Source organism: Papio anubis, chromosome 7 (assembly GCF_008728515.1).
Source record: "Papio anubis isolate 15944 chromosome 7, Panubis1.0, whole genome shotgun sequence".
Classification (NCBI taxonomy): domain Eukaryota; kingdom Metazoa; phylum Chordata; class Mammalia; order Primates; family Cercopithecidae; genus Papio; species Papio anubis.
This window is the reverse complement of record NC_044982.1, coordinates 46048555-46068387: the sequence shown is the minus strand read 5'-3', so window position 1 is coordinate 46068387 and position 19833 is coordinate 46048555. Positions and strand designations below refer to the sequence as shown.

Here is a 19833-nt window from a genome sequence, read left to right as displayed (position 1 = left end):
TCATGATTGGACTTTTTAATGCTTGAGAAATCCTGTCCTATCTTGAAGTCATGAAGATGTTTTTCTATTTGATCTTCTGAGAGTTTTATACTTTTTGTCTCTTAAATTTAAGTCATAAGCATTATTTTTACCACATATTACTTTCTTCAAAAGCTGGGTTTGAAAATTATTGAAAAAAATTTTTAAATTCTAAAATAATTGTATTCATTCTTGGGTATGAAGCCACACTATACATGCTCCACAGCAGGTAGGGCTATGTGAGATATGTGCATTTCCCCATATTCCTAGAGATTGGCTATTCCTCCTTGTCAAACACTCTGTCAGCTTGGCGTATATAGATTATAAACAGGTGAAACAGATCACCTGCACAGGTAATATATAATTTTTTTCTCTCAGAAGGAGCATCTTTGTGGATTAAGCATACTGTGTTGGGTGAATCCTATGCTGAGTGTGACAAAAAGACTTATAGTATATTAAATGAGCATTCTAAATATACATCCATTTCATATTGTCAGAATAAGGCATTTTTAAAACTTCAAAACAAAAGTCAGCTATGAGACAAAAAGAGATATAGACTTTTATATACTTTAATAGAGCAATTGTTATGCATTACTAGTTTACAAAAATATATCCATCTGTGTAGTATATATTATATATACATTCACCATTATGTTAATATACATATACATACATGTATACACATGTGTGTGTATATACATACAGAGAATGAGTTCATATTTTCAAGGGTGTGTCAAAGTTAGAAAAGCTAGATGACTTGGGGATGATAAATTCATATATATATCCTGTGACCCTTCAGTAACTTTATTCAAAGAAAATAGTCCAAGGTTTTAAAAGATTAATGTAAAAGAATATAGAGGCATTATTTATAATAGCAAAAAAACTGAAAAAAAAAAAAACCTAAAATATTCCACGTGAAAGAATGACTAAATAAATTACGGCATATCCACACAATGGAACATTATACGATCATTACAAATAAAATATATTTACTGACATAGAGAAATAACCTAAATAGTATATCAAGTGGGAAAAAAGAATAAAAAATTATGTATAAAATATGATTCAAACTTAGAGGAAAAAAGAATAAAAATGCATAGAAAAACCGGTGTACACCAGTATTTATGATGTTCAGTTACGTCTGAGTGATGATATTTTTGTTTTCTTTATATCTTTTTTTGTTTTCCAAATATTCTTTTGTTTTTATATACTTTAAGTTCTAGGGTACATGTGCACAACGTGCAGGTTTGTTACATATGCACACATATGCCATGTAGGTGTGCTGCACCCATTAACTTGTCATTTACATTAGGTATATCTCCTAATGCTATCCCCCTCCTCTCCCCCCTCCCCACAACAGGCCCCAGTGTGTGATGTTCCTCTTCCTGTGTCCAAGTGATCTCATTGTTCAATTCCCGCCTATGAGTGAGAACATGCAGTGTTTGGTTTTCTGTTCTTGTGATAGTTTGCTGAGAATGATGGTTTCCAGCTTCATCCATGTCCCTACAAAGGACATGAACTCATCCTTTTTTATGGCTGCATAGTATTCCATGGTGTATATGTGTCACATTTTCTTAATCCAGTCTGTCACTGATGGACATTTGGGTTGATTCCAAGCCTTTGCTATTGTGAATAGTGTCGCAATAAACATCCGTGTGCATGTGTCTTTATAGCAGCATGATTTATAATCCTTTGGGTATATCCCCAGTAATGGGATGGCTGGGTCAAATAGTATTTCTAGTTCTAGATCCTTGAGGAATCGCCACACGGTTTTCCACAATGGTTGAACTAGTTTACAATCCCACCAACACTGTAAAAGTGTTCCTATTTCTCCACATCCTCTCCAGCACCTGTTGTTTCCTGACTTTTTCATGATCGCCATTCTAACTGGCGTGAGATGATATCTCATTGTGGTTTTGATTTGCATTTCTCTGATGGCGAGTGATGATGAGCATTTTTCATGTGTCTGTTGGCTGTATAAATGTCTTCTTTTGAGAAGTGTCTGTTCATATCTTTGCCCACTTTTTGATGGGGTTGTTTGTTTTTCTCTTGTAAATTTGTTTGGGTTCCTTGTAGGTTCTGGATATTAGCCCTTTGTCAGATGAGTAGATTGCAAAAATTTTCTCCCATTCTGTAGGTTGCCTGTTCACTCTGATGGTAGTTTCTTTTGCCTGCAGAAGCTCTTTAGTTTAATGAGATCCCATTTGTCAATTTTGGCTTTTGTTGCCATTACTTTTGGTGTTTAGACATGAAGACCTTGCGCATGCCTATGTCCTGAATGGTATTACCTAGGTTTTCTTCTAGAGTTTTTATGGTTTTAGGTCTAACATTTAAGTCTCTAATCCATCTTGAATTAATCTTTGTGTAAGGAGTAAGGAAAGGATCCCATTTCAGCTTTCTACTTATGGCTAGCCAATTTTCCTAGCACCATTTATTAAATAGGAATCCTTTCTCCCTTTCTTGTTTTTGTCAGGTTTGTCAAAGATCAGATGGCTGTAGATGTGTGGTATTATTTCTGAGGGCCCTGTTCTGTTCCATTTGTCTATACCTCTGTTTTGGTACCAGTACCATGCTGTTTTGGTTACTGTAGCCTTGTAGTGTAGTTTGAAGTCAGGTAGCATGATGCCTCCAGCTTTGTTCTTTTGGCTTAGGATTGTCTTGGCAATGTGGGCTCTTTTTTGGCTCCATATGAACTTTAAAGCAGTTTTTTCCAATTATGTGAAGAAAGTCATTGGTAGCTTAATGGGGATGGCATTGAATCCATAAATTACCTTGGGCAGTATGGTCATTTTCACAATATTGATTCTTCCTATCCATGAGCATCGTATGTTCTTCCATTTGTTTGTATCTTCTTTTATTTCACTGAGCAGTGGTTTACAGTTCTCCTTGAAGAGGTCCTTCACATCCCTTGTGAATTGAATTCCTAGGTATTTTATTCTCTTTGTAGCAATTGTGAACGTGAGTTCATTTATGATTTCGCTCTCTGTTTGTATGTTATTGGTGTATAAGAATGCTTGTGATTTTTGCACATCGATTTTGTATCCTGAGACTTTGCTGAAGTTGCTTATCAGCTTAAGAGATTTTGGGCTGAGACGATGGGGTTTTCTAAATATACAATCATGTCATCTGCAAATGGGACAATTTGACTTCTTCTTTTCCTAATTGAATACCCTTGATTTCTTTCTCTTGCCTGATTGTCCTAGCCAGAACTTCCAACACTATGTTGAATAGGAGTGGTGAGAGAGGGCATCCCTGTCTTCTGCCAGTTTTCAAAGGGAATGCTTCCAGTTTTTGCCCATTCAGTATGATATTGGCTGTGGATTTGTCATAAATAGCTCTTGTTATTTTGAGATACGTTCCATCAATACCAAATTTATTGAGAGTTTTTATCATGAAAGTCTGTTGAATTTTGTCAAAGGCCTTTTCTGCATCTATTGAGATAATCATGTAGTTTTTGCCTTTGGTTCTGTTTATATACTGGATTACATTTATTGATTTGCATATGTTGAACCATCCTTGCATCCCAGGGATGAAACCCACTTGATCATGGTGGATAAGCTTTTTGATGTGCTGCTGGATTCGGTTTGCCAGTATTTTACTGACGATTTTTGTATTGATGTTCAGGGATGTTGGTCTAAAATTCTCTTTTTTTGTTGTGTCTCTGCCAGGTTTTGGTATCAGGATGATGTTGGCCTCATAAAATGAGTGAGGGAGGATTCCTTCTTTTTCTATTGATTGGAATAGTTTCTGAAGGAATGGTACCAGCTCCTCCTCATACCTCTGGAAGAATTCGGCTGTGAATCTGGTCCTGGACTTTTTCTGGTTGGTAGGCTGTTAATTATTGCCTCAATTTCAGAGCCTGCTATTGGTCTATTCAAGGATTCAAGTTCTTCCTGGTTTAGTCTTGGGAGAGTATATGTGTCCAGGAATTTATCCATTTCTTCTAGGTTTTCTAGTTTATTTGTGTAGAGGGTTTATAATATTCTCTGATGGTAGTTTCTATTTCTGTGGGATCAGTGGTGATATCCCCTTTATCATTTTTATTGTGTCTATTTGATTCTTCTGTCTTTTCTTCTTTATTAGTCTTGCTAGCAGTCTATCAATTTTGTTGATCTTTTCAAAAAACCAGCTCTTGGATTCATTGATTTTTGAAGGGTTTTTGTGTCTCTGTCTGCTTCAGTTCTGCTCTGATCTTAGTTATTTCTTGCCTTCTGCTAGCTTTGGAATGTGTTTGCTCTTGCTTCTCGAGTTCTTTTAATTGTGATGTTAGGGTGTCAATTTTAGATCTTTCCTGCTTATTCTTGTGGGCATTTAGTGCTATAAATTTCCCTCTACACACTGCTTTAAATGTGTCCCAGAGATTCTGGTATGTTGTATCTTTGTTCTCATTGATTTCAAAGAACGTCTTTATTTCTGCCTTCATTTCCTTATTTACCCAATAGTCATTCAGGAGCAGGTTGTTCAGTTTCCATATAGTTGAGTGGTTTTGATTGAGTTTCTTAGTCCTGAGTTCTAGTTTGATTGCACTGTGGTCTGAGAGACAGTTTGTTATAATTTCTGTTCTTTTACATTTGCTGAGGAGTGCTTTACTTCCAACTATGTGGTCAATTTTGGAATAAGTGTGATGTGGTGCTGAGAAGAATGTACATTCTGTTGATTTGGGGTGGAGAGTTCTGTAGATGTCTATTAGGTCCGCTTGGTGCAGATCTGAGTTCAATTCCTTGATATCCTTGTTAACTTTCTGTCTCGTTGATCTGTCTAATGTTGACAGTGGGGTGTTAAAGTCTCCAATTATTATTGTATGGGAGTCTAAGTCTCTTTTAAGTCTCTAAGGACTTGCTTTATGAATCTGGATGCTCCTGTATTGGGCGCATATATATTTTAGATAGTTAGCTCTTCTTGTTTAATTGATCCCTTTACCATTATGTAATGGCCTTCTTTGTCTCTTTTGATCTTTGTTGGTTTAAAGTCTGTTTTATCAGAGACTAGGATTGCAACCCCTACCTTTTTGTGTTTTCCATTTGCTTGGTAGATCTTCCTCCATCCCTTTATTTTGAGCCTATGTGTGTCTCTGCATGTGAGATGGGTCTCCTGAATACAGCACACTGATGGGTCTTGACTCTTTATCCAATTTGCCAGTCTGTGTCTTTCAATTGGACCATTTAGTCCATTTACATTTAAGGTTAATATTGTTATGTGTGAACTTGATCCTGTCGTTATTATATTAGCTGGTTATTTTGCTCGTTAATTGATGCAGTTTCTTCCTAGTGTTGATGGTCTTTACATTTTGGCATGTTTTTGCAATGGCTGGTACCGGTTGTTCCTTTCCATGTTTAGTGCTTCCTTCAGGATCTCTTGTAGGGCAGGCCTGGTGGTGACAAAATCTCTAAGCATTTGCTTGTCTGTAAAGGGTTTTATTTCTCCTTCACTTAAATATTCTACAATAAAATGTATTTGTTTTATATTTAGGGAAGATGTATTTTAAAGCCTGGCATGCATGATCAGTTAACCAGAGATCCAAATAATGCCAACAATTTATTTGACTAATATAAAAGCCTCATATAATTTGTTACCCCTACTTCTTAGAAAAAAATATAAACGGCAAATACCTTTATCTCCTTTTTCAAACCACTGATTGGAATTTGATCGTTTCTGTGGAGTTAACAATCTAAAATAGAATAAATATAATTTTTGTATTTTTTCTGAGATGATATCCATAAATTATTTCAGAGGTTAAAGCATTTTCTTATTTTTAAAAGTTACCTGACTTGCATAAACTTTTGTGAACTTTTGATAGCCGTCATATGTGAACATTTTGAATGGTTATCCACAGCAGAGTCATTAAATATCTGAAAGAAAGAAATTAAGCATCTGACTTGGCTATACAAAGCAATAAAAAATTTTTTCCTTGTCATAGCAACTCAGAACTCTCATTTCGTTAGCATTTCATCCTTACCATCATTACCATCATTATCAACATCAACAACTACACACATTAACTGAAACCACTACATACAAAACATTAAGTCAAATGCTGAGAAACAAAAAAGTTTAAGAATTTAATGTTTTTGACTAGTAACGATCTGTAGTAGTATTTCTGTATTTAAGATAAGCCTTTTAAAATTTATACCACCCATATTCATGACTCATCAACTAAATCTTACCAGTTTCTCAACTGATTATCTGATTTCTGTGTCCCTCCATTCTCTATTACCTCTCAAATTTAACACAGGAAAGCAAAACAACAGAGTAAAAGATTAAAAGCTGAAACTTTCCTTTTTATATATATATAAAAAAGCTATTATTCCATTTTAACCTTAAATTGTTTAATATTAATATCTAGCTGGGAGTGGTGACTTATGCCTATAATCCCAATACTTTCAGGGACTGAGGCCGGAGGATCACTTGAGCACCAGGAGTTCAAGACCAGCCTGTACAACATAGTGAGACCCTATCTCTACAAAACATTTAAAAATTAGCTGAGTTTGGTAGCCTGATGTCCTAGCTACTGGCGATGGGGGGAGCAAGGGTGAGGTTGAGGTGAGACGATCCATCGAGCCCAGGATTTCAAGGCTACAGTGAGCCATGATCACGCCACTACACTCCAACCTGGAAGTGACACAGCAACACTTTGTCTCAAAAACAAATTGTTTAATATTAATATCTAAACCATTGTTTTATTAATGTTTGTTTCAAGCCTTTTGTCCTCCTTGAATCACTCATTTTAAAGAGTCCCTGCTTTTTGTTATTTGACTCAAAATGAAAATATAGTTTTAACAGAAAAGTTTATCTCATTTATTTTTGCTATAACAGACATTGATCTTAATTCTGTCATCTTTCTGTGCTCTTCAACTGTAAGAAAAGGTGTCAACCTCCTTTAAAGAACAAGTGATGCTACTGTTTTGATGTATGCTTTAAACCAAGCTTGTTCAACACATGGCCTGCAGGCTGCATGCAGTCCAAAATGGCTCTGACTGGGGCCCAATACAAATTTGTAAACTTTCTTAAAACATGAGATTTTTTTCAAAGTTTTATTTTATTTATTTATTTTTCAGTTCATCAGCTATTGTTAGTGTTAGTGTATTTTATGTGCGGCCCAATACAATTCTCTTTTTCCAGTGTGGCCCAGGCAAGTCAAAAGACTGGACACACCTGCAAGGAGAATACACGTCTGTATATGTCTCCTGGTACAAATACCTGTACAAATATTTCAAATATTTGTTTCGAGTAGATGTCAAGCAGTAGAACTGCTAACTATATACATTTTTATTTGTAATAAATTTATATTGTGAATCAGTCCTCCAAAGTGGTTGTACCAAATTACACTTCCACTATTCTTGACCTCACTAAATATTACCAAGCAAATATTTTAAGTCTGCTAACCTGATAGGTAAAACCAGGCATTTCAATGGTTTAATTTGCATTTCCCTGTACTTCTGGGATCTGGCATCTTGTTATGTTTAGTGATCCTTTGGCTTTCCCTTTTTATAAACTGCCTTCTTATTTTTTGTCCATTTTTATTATCTCTTTATTAATTTGTAAGAGTTACTATGTACTTCTTTATATAGTATACATTGTGGATACCAATATTTTGCTCATTTTGTTATTGTCTTTTAACTTTGTTAGTGTCTTTTGTCACATATAAGTTTTTATTTTTATGTAGTCTGTTGTTCACTTTGTCTTTTTCCTTCACCACATTATTATAATTACTATGTTTTGATAATATTTACAAATGTTTCGGGTGATGGAAATATTCTGGAATTAGAGTGATAATGGTTGCACAACCTTATGATACACTAAAAACCACTAAATCTACACTTTTAAGTGGTAACTTTCATGGTATATGAATTATACCTCAAGGAAAGAAGAAAAATAATGGATATTTTGACATATGGCCATACAGATCCCCCTCTTTATCTTGCAAGTTTTTTAGGGGAGGGCTACCTTTGTGTTTGACTTGTATTTTTTAAATTATAGTAAGTAAAAATAGCAACTTTTTAGAATTCATTGAGATATACTTTTTATTCTAGTAATGGGTCAATTTTGGTTAATATTGCAAATAAAAACTTAACTGTATTCTGTGTATGTTGAGCACAAAGTTTGCTAATTGTGCTATTCAGATTCCCTAAATTCTTATTTATTTTTCACCCATTTGATTTACCTCTGTGGCAGAAACTGCCATTTGCCTGTCCTATCCAAAATCTAATTTCTCCTTGTGTTCTACTTTAAAAAACAAAGAAACAAACAAAAAAACCCTGTTTCCCAACCTCTCCTGCAGATAGAGGTACCCAAGTGACCAAGTTCTGGCCAATGAAATGATATCATAAATTGTTTACGGAGCTTCCAGGAAAAATCCTTAAAAATGGGGCTGACTCAGCTGGCCCTTCTCCCCTATTTCTTTCCTGCCTGGAAGGCAGATATGATGGCACATTTACATAGTTACCTTCTGACCATGAAGTGACCTAAAGGTAAAAGCATAGCATGAAAAATAGCAGGAAAACAAAACATAGATGAAGCTTGAAAAATAACGACATTGTTGAGATGATGCTATCAGTCCTGAATCTGAATCACCTACTTTAGAATTTTACAGCAAGTAAGAGAAAAATTCATGTTTATCTTGTTTAAGATGCTATCATTTCACTGGTTTGGTTTTATATTGTTTCACACATAGCCAAACTCAACTCCTAAACTCACAATCAGTACTTTTTTTTGAGAGACTATATTAAACTTCTTGTTTTAACTGTGTATTTAACCATTTATTTGAAAGTCTGTCAAATTCTGCTTTACATATTTTGAAACTTGAAATAATTTAGCACATTGTGGTTTTTATAATTTCTTGGTAAATTGTTCTTTTTAAAAATATGAAATGTATTTACCCCATTAATGCTTTTCACCCTGAACTCTATTTCATACAACATTGTTACATCTGCCTTGTTTTTGTTTGCATTTGCCTGATATATTTTCTTTTTTTTTTTCAATTGTGGTTTTTATAATTTCTTGGTAAATTGTTCTTTTTAAAAATATGAAATATATTTACCCCATTAATGCTTTTCACCCTGAACTCTATTTCATACAACATTGTTACATCTGCCTTGTTTTTGTTTGCATTTGCCTGATATATTTTCTTTTTTTTTTCAGTCTCAATGTCAAGTTGTTTCTGCTCTTCTGCTTTAATAGCATATACTTGTATTTTGTTTATATATCCCATAGAAGTAGTTCTGTCTTTTAATGGGGGTTTAACTCAGTCACATTTTTGTGGTTACTAATTTGTTCAGAACTATTTCTGGCACCTTATTTGTTTTCTATTTACAATGCTTTCTAGCTGTTTTATTTTTACCCCCATTACTGTCTTTTGTTGGACTAATTAATTTTGTTTTATCTATTTTATTCTACTTTTTTAAAACTAACACATTCTATTTCTCTTCTGGTGGTTACCCTTAAATGTTTAATATATATGCATAAATTTACATTTTTCCAACAATGTATGGAGTTCATCAGTGTTCATATCTTCTCCCTACCTCTATCCTTAAATAAAAAATAGAACTCTAGTAAACTTATTTTTCTCATTTATTTTTCCACCTTCATCCCATATTGACATTATCTGGAATTTCAGTACCAGATTTAAAAATTTTTTTAAGTTATACATGTTTACACTTGAGTTTCACTAATTACTTTGGTCACCATTACCAGTGTAAGAACAATTATATTTTTCATTGAGGCTTTCCCTCTGGACTATTTTCAGGAAGAATGGGGAAAGATAAAAAAGTGTGCCAGCAGCAGTTAGCTCTCTGGGTGGTATGCTCCTTACTCTTCATGGGCATCAAGAACCACCCAGGGGACCTGCCTATCTCTCTCACCCAAACTTCCATATTCACTGCTTCCACCTGGAGACAGTCATTCCACTGCTGATGCCTGGCCAAAGATACAGTGGATATAAGATGAACAGGGGGTTAAGTAAACTAACTACGACTGAGGTAATGCAACCAATTACCTTACTCATCGTCCATATACCTTTATCTTGTGGAACAGTATTATCCTATGCATGTCCTGGGCAATAATTTACCTCTTCAATCCAATCCTGCTATTTTTCCTTCAGGAACTTCTCACAGTTTTGGGTCTACTATGTACAGGGCTTGGTATTTTAAAATATCTTTTTCTATTATTTTTAGGAATAAGGGGACAAGTTACAGTATACAATCAGAATGCCATATTGAAACACCTTTAAATTTTTTAGACCTTGAGTTTGCACTAATGGCTGATTTAATAAATTTATAACACACACACACACACACCCGTCTGTGTCTTAAGGGTAGTACATTCATTATTACATTTAATGCAAGCAGGTATTTAATTTATACTACTAAAAAAGAGATACCTACCTGTGTATCATTTTCTTTTTGTCTGAAGTCAATATTGGCAAGCTTTGACTGATTCACAGAACTTTCTTCTTTTACATCTAGATTATTAAACAGTACTACTTTAAATCAACTCTGGAAACAGAATCAAGTATCTTCCCCAACATTTAACCTAAACTTATAATTTAGAAAATCAAATCCACATGAATATTTAGTTTAAATTAAAATATGGAATTATGAAATTATTTTAAAACTCTTAATTCCTTACTATATAATAGTTTTACAATAACTATGAAGATGAAATGACACCAACGAAGACAGAGTGGTTGAGGAGACAAAGAAACTAGCCAGTGTAGTTAATCTAATATAATATATTAGGTTGGCGCAAAAGTAATCATGGTTTTTACCATTACTTTTTTTTTTTTTTGAGACGGAGCTTCGCTCTGTCCCCCAGGCTGGAGTGCAGTGGCCGGATCTCAGCTCGCTGCAAGCTCCGCCTCCCAGGTTTACGCCATTCTCCTGCTTCAGCCTCCCGAGTAGCTGGGACTACAGGCGCCCGCCACCACACCTGGCTAGTTTTTTGTATTTTTTTTAGTAGAGACGGGGTTTCACCAGGTTAGCCAGGATGGTCTCGATCTCCTGACCTCGTGATCCGCCCGTCTCGGCCTCCCAAAGTGCTGGGATTACAGGCTTGAGCCACCGCGACCGGCCTACCATTACTTTTAATGCCAAAACCGTTATGTAACGGCAAATGCCATTAAATTTTAATTAAAAGCAATGGCAAAAACTGTGATTACTTTTGCACCAACCTAATAGTTCATTTAATCTGCAGAGCCACTGAATGAAACTTGACTCAAATATCTCAGTGACTAAGTTACAGATACTATTAGCATAAGTCTTTTACCTAACTAAGTCACACATATTGATAATCAACTCCTCAAATGAAAAATATGTAATTTTTCATCCTCCTCTAATAGTTGTGCAACCAGGCCAGACACTGTTTTTGAAAATTATTGTGTGAATAATTTCTTTCTCAAGAGAAAAAAGTTAGGTATAGAAGACATATTTTGTTTGCTCTCAGAAAGATTCAAAGCAGCACTTTCTTGAGTTTATAGGTCCCCAGTATTGTTTCTGCTTACACCGAATGATAAATAAAATTGCTCCCTTTTATTTCTTCTGTGTGTTTGCAAAAAAAAAAATGATGTTTTTGAATAACAAACAGATATTATACCTGTAATCCTTGGTTCTGAAGAATGCATCTTTATTGGTCTTACTAATTTCTGAGATTCATAAGGAAGAAATAATTGACTGCTTTGAGTTTTATTAAATGCAGGTACATGTTCATCTTTTTCAAAAATTCTAAAGAGAAAGGTGAATTACATTAAATATTAGATAAGTTAAAATTAACATATTTTAAAGCTAGGAGACATATTTAGATACTATATAATAAAAACCACTCATTTTGCAGATAATAAAACTGAGTTCCAAAGAATTTAATAGACTTGCCCAAAATGACTGAATTACTTAGTAGTGGTGTCAGAGCAAAACCACACTTCCCCTGATTAAGTTCAGTGCTCTTCCCAATATAGTCCACTCTTGTTTTTAAAATATAATAATTGAAAAAGACTTTCTACACATGTCAAAAACATTTTAAGCCAAAACTTGTAACTACAAATAGCATGCTTCAGATTTCATGGTACTTCAAACTTTGAAAAGACATATTCAGAAATAAATCAACCAACATGAATACAGAAATTGTTAAAACAGTATTATAATCATAAAGGGGTCTTTTAAGTTTTTTGCTGAAGGAATAGCTTTCACTAAATTTTACCTAAATCAAAGAAATAGAATAAACACTGTCAGAATATATATTGAGTTAAAAATGACTAAATATTCATATGTTTCTGTCAATATATGGAATTTTTCTTAAAGGCGGTCAATAAAGTAAAATTCCGTCTATTTACCTATTTTTTCAATTAACTTCATTATAAAATTAAAGACATACTTGCATTGAATGTGGTACATGGGAGTGGAGGAATCGAGAAAATAACACTTCCAAAAAAGTAGGATCAGGGAAATTAACCTGACAGAAGAGTATGTTGAAAAATCAGATTAAGGGCCATGGAACTTGAGGAAAGGAGTTTTAGAAGAATGAAAAAGGATTAAGTAGGAGGGAAAAGTAAAAGTTGATCAGAAACAGCAATAGTAATACATCTATTTTTCTGTCATATGATAACAGGCAGATCCCATCTTTTTTTTTTTTTTTTTTTTTGCCTCTATAACTGATCTCTATTTTATCACCATTAAAACAAAAGACAAGGAAATACGATGTCACACATTTAGCAGCATGCTTTGACTCATCTTCACTCTATAGCAAAGGAAGAACTGGTCAAGGTGGACAGGGTGATAAAAAAGTAAATACCTTGCTATTCCCACTATTGTTTCTGTTTTACTCCTATTGCTGGCCCATCATGGAAAACACTGGATGACTTATACAACTGACAGGTTCTAGAACAGCAGATTTGCTGCTGCTACTCTATTTCTCTTTACATATTATCCTCAGCCTTACTAAATAACAAGCAGATTTTAGTACTAGTTCAAAATATTTAAGTTAATAATATTTTTCATAAGAAATTAATAGAAAATAGCCTGCACAACAAAATTTACCAATACTGTGTAAATATTAGTGGTTTGGGATGGAATATAGAATCAAACTTTTAGATGCAAAATATCTGTTCACATAAAATCTAATTTTAAAGGTTACCTATACCTTTCTTTCAGTTCTTTTCTGTTTTCTACATTTTTGTTCTTTTCTTCCAGAGTTTCTGAAAGAGCCTTAGTTTCATAATGCCTAGATATCTGCTAAAAAGACAAATGGGAATGCAAAACAAAATAATTACTTGCAAAGCAGTAAAAAAGATATGCTTTATCTTATGTTTTTCTATATACTCTTAAGATTCATATTTTTGATAGTATCTACTATTGTCTATTTACAGTTATTAAAACAAAAACAAAATTAACAATAAATCGCACCCCTTTAACTCTTCCTTACAATTCCACTGGCAAATGTAGATTTTAACGAACTCCAATCTTTTTAAAAACAGATAGTCATAAGCAAAGTAGACATTGATTCCTTACATAAGGACACAGTTACCATATATTTTAAAGGAAATGGCATCTACTTTCTTCTGTTTACTAAAATGATATTACTGTTATTTAGTACCTCATAGTTAATGAATGATAAGAATACAATATTTAACAGAATTTTCAAACATTTGGAAAATAAGGTATTCAAATTTTTCTCAGAATTTGGAAGCGACTTTGATGGGTTATCATACCTATGTAAATAAAAGCCACAATTTCGTGCATGGCATCCAAACGTATCCAAGAAAAAAAAATTTTTTTTTTGAGACGGAAAAGGCTACACTAGTTCTAGCCTAGCTCGCTAAAGATTATAGTCATGTATTTTTCAAGTTTAATTCTTTATTTACTACCTTTTAAAAAAACCCTGGCGTAGGTCTTTTACTGCCTTTAAAATCCTGTTATTATGCTGCATCTTATTCCTTCCTCATGTTCTCTCCTCAGACCTCAAAGAAAGCTAAACTATTCCCCAAAACTCAGTTTAATATATTCAGTACCTAAAATACATTTTGGCTCCAAAGGTAATCTGAGGCAAATAAATTATCTTAAACCTTTCTCCATATCAGGCTGTTGTAAAAATAGCTCTTCTAAAACTGTCAACTAACATACCACTATATTTATACATTAATACACATATTAGAAATATATAACAAAATATATACCTGGTTTAAATAATTAATTTCTATTTCCATTTCATCTACTTCTTTCTTCAATTCAGATGAACTTTTGGTAAAATTGCTGGCATTTTTAAGAATATCTTGTGTTTTACATCTCAAATTAACACTTCTTAAGTTAAGGAACTATGTCATGTAAGTAAATTTTAAATTTATAATATATATACCATATCAGAAATGATTATGTGACATCATTTATATGTACGTTCCATATAAACAGTAAACAATATTAAAAACAGTATCTGAAAACAGGAGAATAACATAAACATTTGGCAGACTAACAAAGATAATTTATTGTTTATGTTATATATTGAGCTTAAAAATAACATTTAATACAAAATATTTGTTAGGATTATTTCAGTTAAGTATTTCACAGGGTAGTCTTTTTTTTTTTTTTTTTTTTTTTTGCTTTTTAAATCAAAGTTCATTGTGTCACTTGCCATAACTAATAAAACATAATTCAGGCCCAAATTTAACTTATGTGCTTCCATTATTTATTTGTTCAAAGACAATATTATACTCATTTCAAGCCAACAACAGTATGCTGGACAAAAACAAAATCGACCAAATTTCCCTTTTCTTGCTCTGTAAGGCTCATCAGTGTACCCTACAGAACTCAAAAGAGAGGCAGATCTTCAATTTGGACTTTCTACTTGAACTGGATTTGTGCCCAATTTCAAGTAAAAAATCCTCAGCTATTAATAGACATTCCACATGGTTCTTAGCTAATACAATGTCCTAAATTACAATCCATTTAGGAGAATTTGAAAATGATAGAATAGTGACAGTTAACAAGAATTCCAGAGAAAATTAATCAGGGCTTTCCTATTGTACCTTAAAATATGTATGATTTATAAGATAGAATATAAAATTTCAGGTGAATCATGATTTATAAGTCTATTGTTATCAAGTTTCCATTAAAATGTTAGATACAGATAATTAAATCCTAATCTTCAAATCTTCCTACCTCCATTCACCTCTTCCTGTTTGTCATGCAACCTTGTATCTCATCCCATTCCACATCCAACTCCCTAAACCCTTGCTATACCTTTCGCATCTACGAACTTTTGCCCCTTCCCACTGAAAAGTTAAAGCACAAATGGGCAGCAAATGAACAGCAAAAAATCAAAGAGACTAAAACCAAAACATGGAAAAAGCTAGCAGCAGAAGAGTTAAAAGGATGGTTTAGAATGAAGCAGACAGAAAGGAAGGTAGAATGCAGGGATAAAGAAGACTTAGTACAAATAGTGGAGTTATAATCTGATAGGAAAGCATATGAAGGATTGCGGAGGTTGAAAGAGGATTAAAGTTTCAAGTTCATCATCAGGGAAGAGCTCTCTGACGAACAGGTGAGACTTAGACCAATTAAGAATTACTTAGGCATCTATTACAGTGGTACTGTATTAGAATTATTTGTTTACATGTCTGTCTTCCCTACTAAACTCTGAGCTCCTTGGAAAAGAGCTCTGTATCATCTTCAGTATTGCCTGGCACAAGGTAGGTTTCCAATGATAGATGAATGAATAAATGTAACTCACGTCCTTTGCACCTTCCATTCTAACAAGTAATAATCAAGGCATTTAACTGGAATTTTCTTTAGTAAGACAGACCAATATGACATTTTCATGGTTTGGTTCCTAAGATACACCACTTAAACCCAAATACATATGCCATTTTATTCTTACCAAAGTTGCTTGCTTCTGATCACATGAATATACATGAAAATGAATCCAAGATGACCTTTAAAATGACTTTTAAAATCTTTTAATTAAACACAAAACAAATCCATGTTATTCTCACAAAGGAAACACAGTAACAAAATACAAAACAATGCTTATCTAATAAAAATTATAAGTACAAATACTATTGTGGATACATGTTTAATGTCCATTTAATAAGTGATGGAAAGGGAGCAGGCACTGAAAAACAAAGTCATAGCATAAGCTGATTTATTATCTTCTTTTTGTTACAAAGATACCATAATTAAAACAAAATGATAAAAATATTAATACCTTGAAATTTCATAAAAATTGTTTCATTCATTTTTAATTGTTCAGTACATGCCAACACTCTGCTTTGAATTTCTTCATGTTCTCTTTTCTTCTCATAATATTCACATGAAAAGGGTGTTTCTGAGTATTTTAGTTGGTATTGCTTCAAAACTTCTTTATATTGACGTATATAATCATGATACATTTCTCTGTTAAAATTAAAAGAAATTATGTCTATGTAACAACAATAGATCTAAAAGCTTTGCAAATAGACTGTTAAAGTCTATTAAATTAGGCATAAAAGGCAAATCAAATGTCTTCTTATTCTTGCTTCCCTCAATATTGCCTGTCCTTCAGACTTTCCTTAACTCCACCACACTTCTCAACTTGACTCTTTTTCTTCATTATCTGAGTTATTCACTTCCTAATTCTATTCAATTTAACTCCTACTCCCATCATTTTAATGATGCTATTCTTCCCAAGGTCACCAATGATCAAATTTGTCCAACTGAATGATTTCTTTTTAGTACTGCTCTTAATTAACACTGCAGAACCTGGTTCTTCTGATCACTTACTCCTAGTAGAACCTCTATCTCCCCTGGCTTCTGAGTCTCTACTCTCCCCAGCTCAGCTACTTCTATAACCATATATTTTTAATCTTCAATTTTCATTAGCTAAAATTACCACATGAAGTCATGTTCTATGTGTTAGAACTCTGGTTCACCATCATGTATACCCCATAACTATTTTATGAAGAAAATTTTATCACGGTTTAGAAGAACTCCTCTGGTACAGCTCCAGTAGTAGTGGCCGCTCATCTACTTAGGCAGAAATCTTAAATGAGACAGTTAATTCTTGCAAAAGGACATTAACCTTTTTTTCTTATTTGACCTGTGCTCGATTCTACAAGAATCAAAATTACAATGGCCTATGGGCCAAATCTAATCTGCCACCTATTTTTGTACAGCCTATGAACTATGAATGATTTTTACATGTTTCAATGATTGAAAAAAATCAAAAGTTTATTCCATGACACATTAAAATTATATGAAATTTCAACTTCAGTGTCCATAAATAAAGTTTTATTAGATTATAGCTCATTTATTTACATATTATCTGAAATTCTCTGGTGCCTTAATAGTAGAGTTGAGTAGTCATGACAGATGTTGGCCCACTAAGGTTAAAATATTAATACTTACTATCTGGTCCTTTACCAAAAAAGTTTGCCAACTCTAATCAACAACATTGAAAATGTTAAATCCAGTTCTTTATAGAAAATATATTCTTAAATCTTCTTTTTGCCCAATTCTTATCAAATACTTAGTTTCAAAAAAAATTATAGAAAAATTTTTGAAAATATATGGTTCTTACATTCCTCAAGATTTTGTCATTTCTTGGATCAAAGTATACTCTATGGGGGAGTTTCTTAAAAAATACTCTGATTATCTCACCTTAGCAGATTAGGGAAGAACAAGTCTTCAAAAACTGCACACATGAGAAGAAAAGTAAGGATAATAGCCCTGTGCTGGTGAGCAGGTCTGAATCTTAAGAAAGTTTTAATTTCTTAATATTACTAAACTGTCCCCTTTAGCAAGAAAAAGCAGTTCAGCCCTAAACAAGCTCCTATTCCTCTAAATGCATACTTGCTAATTAAGACCCACTTACTATTTAATAGCTTGGGAAAAATGGTACAGGGAAGAAATACCTATAAGAAAATTAAGCCTGAGTCACCAGTTCCAGGTGAGATGAACATACCACATCCACCCTATTCATACTGTATATTCATGCTCACTCTTCTAACATACTCCATATAGAAACTCCGGCAGAGCCTAGCATAGCTATGTCATAGTTAAAGAAGAGCCATTATTATCTCATCCGTGCCAGCAATACTATTTTTCATGAACGACTTGAACAGGGATGGGAGATTAGGAGAAACAAGCAACTGGTGCCTCTACTTCCTCCATTATCCACGAAACCAACAAATGAGTTATTTTCCATTTATAAATGCCTGGTACTGAATCATCAATTCAATTAAGCTACGTGGCTGGTTTAAGAAAGAAACAGACAACTGTTTTCACTTTAATACCTTCAGTTAGCTCACAGAAGTCCTCTATAACAAACACCGTGAGAGAAGTACATATTTTAACCGGTTTGCTTTAGCCTCTTACAGAATCATTTTTAAGAATTAATGTTTTATAGTCATGACTTACATTGATAAATGTTATAAGAAGCAGTTATATATATTGTGTTTGGGGCTGGGGGCGGTCACTGAAATACATTGCACAATTTCCCCTTTAGAGGACCCAGGGAAGAAATTTCTCTCAAGCCTCAGGAGAAGCCTCTACTTACCCTAAGCAATTGACCTGTTTTTTTAAATGAATATTATGAATCCCAAACTGATTATATTTCCACAATGCCTTGACTACTAGGAATTTGAAAGCTTAATTCCTGCCTGTATCTAACAAATGTGTGGGATACATAGCATGAATTTCTAACTTCATCAAAACCTTCAATTTCCTATATTTTCCTTACTTCTCTGTAGCCTTGATTTTTAATCTAGTTTCTTTAAACACTATCCTTTGAAGATGATTATTTAGTCAAATCATCTAAAATCCTTTTTTAAATGAAGCAGGATGTATAAATGACAACACAAGTCTCCTTCAGTGATCCCACCCTCTGTCTACCCTCTAGATGATGGTGTACTCCAGCTTTCTCCTCTTTTTGCTCCATATATTTCCATGGGCAATCTCATGTATTTCCATAATTTCAAAATGAAGTCCATATCTGTAACTTTAGTCCCTGCCTTTTCTTAAGACTTGTCTTTGAATATATAGAGTATTGCATTCTAGATTTTGCACATATGTTTTTAGTTACAATATAAAAATACATACTGCTCTCATCAAATTATACTAAAAATAAAAACATTTCAATGTTTTATATTAAGTGAAATTTTAATGCTATATAATGTGTTCAAAGTCTCTTGCCTTGTTTCATTACATTCACTAATTACATTTAATCCCCAAGACAATGTGATTATACATATAATAAATTCATACAATTATTGGTGTTTCTCTGTTAGAATATAACCACTCCATTAAATCAGCAGTCTAAGATATACAAGTTTGATATAAAATATCCTTCAAAAATCAATATCCCAAATTTGTAATAAGCTAATTCTACAGTTAACTATTCCCCCAGATGTTTGCCTAAACAGTTCACTCATAAAGACCATTAATTGATGGACTCTGCTATAATAATTGCTACTGAGAAAGAGTTTATATCTAAGGCCATATCTAAATATATCTAGGGTCAGAGAGAGCTTTACAACAAGTAGGTAGAACCTTCCACTGCACCCAAGGAGTCCAAAATACTACATTTACTTAAAATCAAAAACTCCTTCATAGTACAAAATGGCTACATTTTTCAATTGACATTCTTACACACCATGTCCTAGTAATACAAACTTGTAGAATTGATAAACTTAATATATGCATTATACTTGTCTTTTTCAGTAGTTTCTTGATAAATAGTAAGTTGATCCTGCATATAATCTTCATGTTTATGAAAAACATCACATGTTGGCTTCCAGCTATAGAAAAAAATATATTTGTAATTAGCAACATGGAATGATAAACAAATTGACAGAGATAATTA

At 33.3% G+C, this 19833-nt stretch overlaps 1 protein-coding gene across 1 annotated transcript in view; it reads right to left on the bottom strand.

The window, feature by feature from the left end:
* Positions 1–19833, bottom strand: part of C7H14orf39 (chromosome 7 C14orf39 homolog) — a 44346-nt gene that overhangs the window by 16890 nt on the left and 7623 nt on the right. The window contains exons 5-13 of the mRNA XM_017961224.3: positions 19679–19768; positions 16201–16388; positions 16065–16107; positions 14177–14297; positions 13144–13235; positions 11605–11732; positions 10398–10474; positions 5782–5867; positions 5628–5686 (exon numbers count right to left, since the gene is read on the bottom strand). Coding sequence (XP_017816713.1) covers positions 5628–5686; positions 5782–5867; positions 10398–10474; positions 11605–11732; positions 13144–13235; positions 14177–14297; positions 16065–16107; positions 16201–16388; positions 19679–19768 — 884 coding nt within the window. The remainder of the gene's footprint in view (positions 1–5627; positions 5687–5781; positions 5868–10397; positions 10475–11604; positions 11733–13143; positions 13236–14176; positions 14298–16064; positions 16108–16200; positions 16389–19678; positions 19769–19833) is intronic.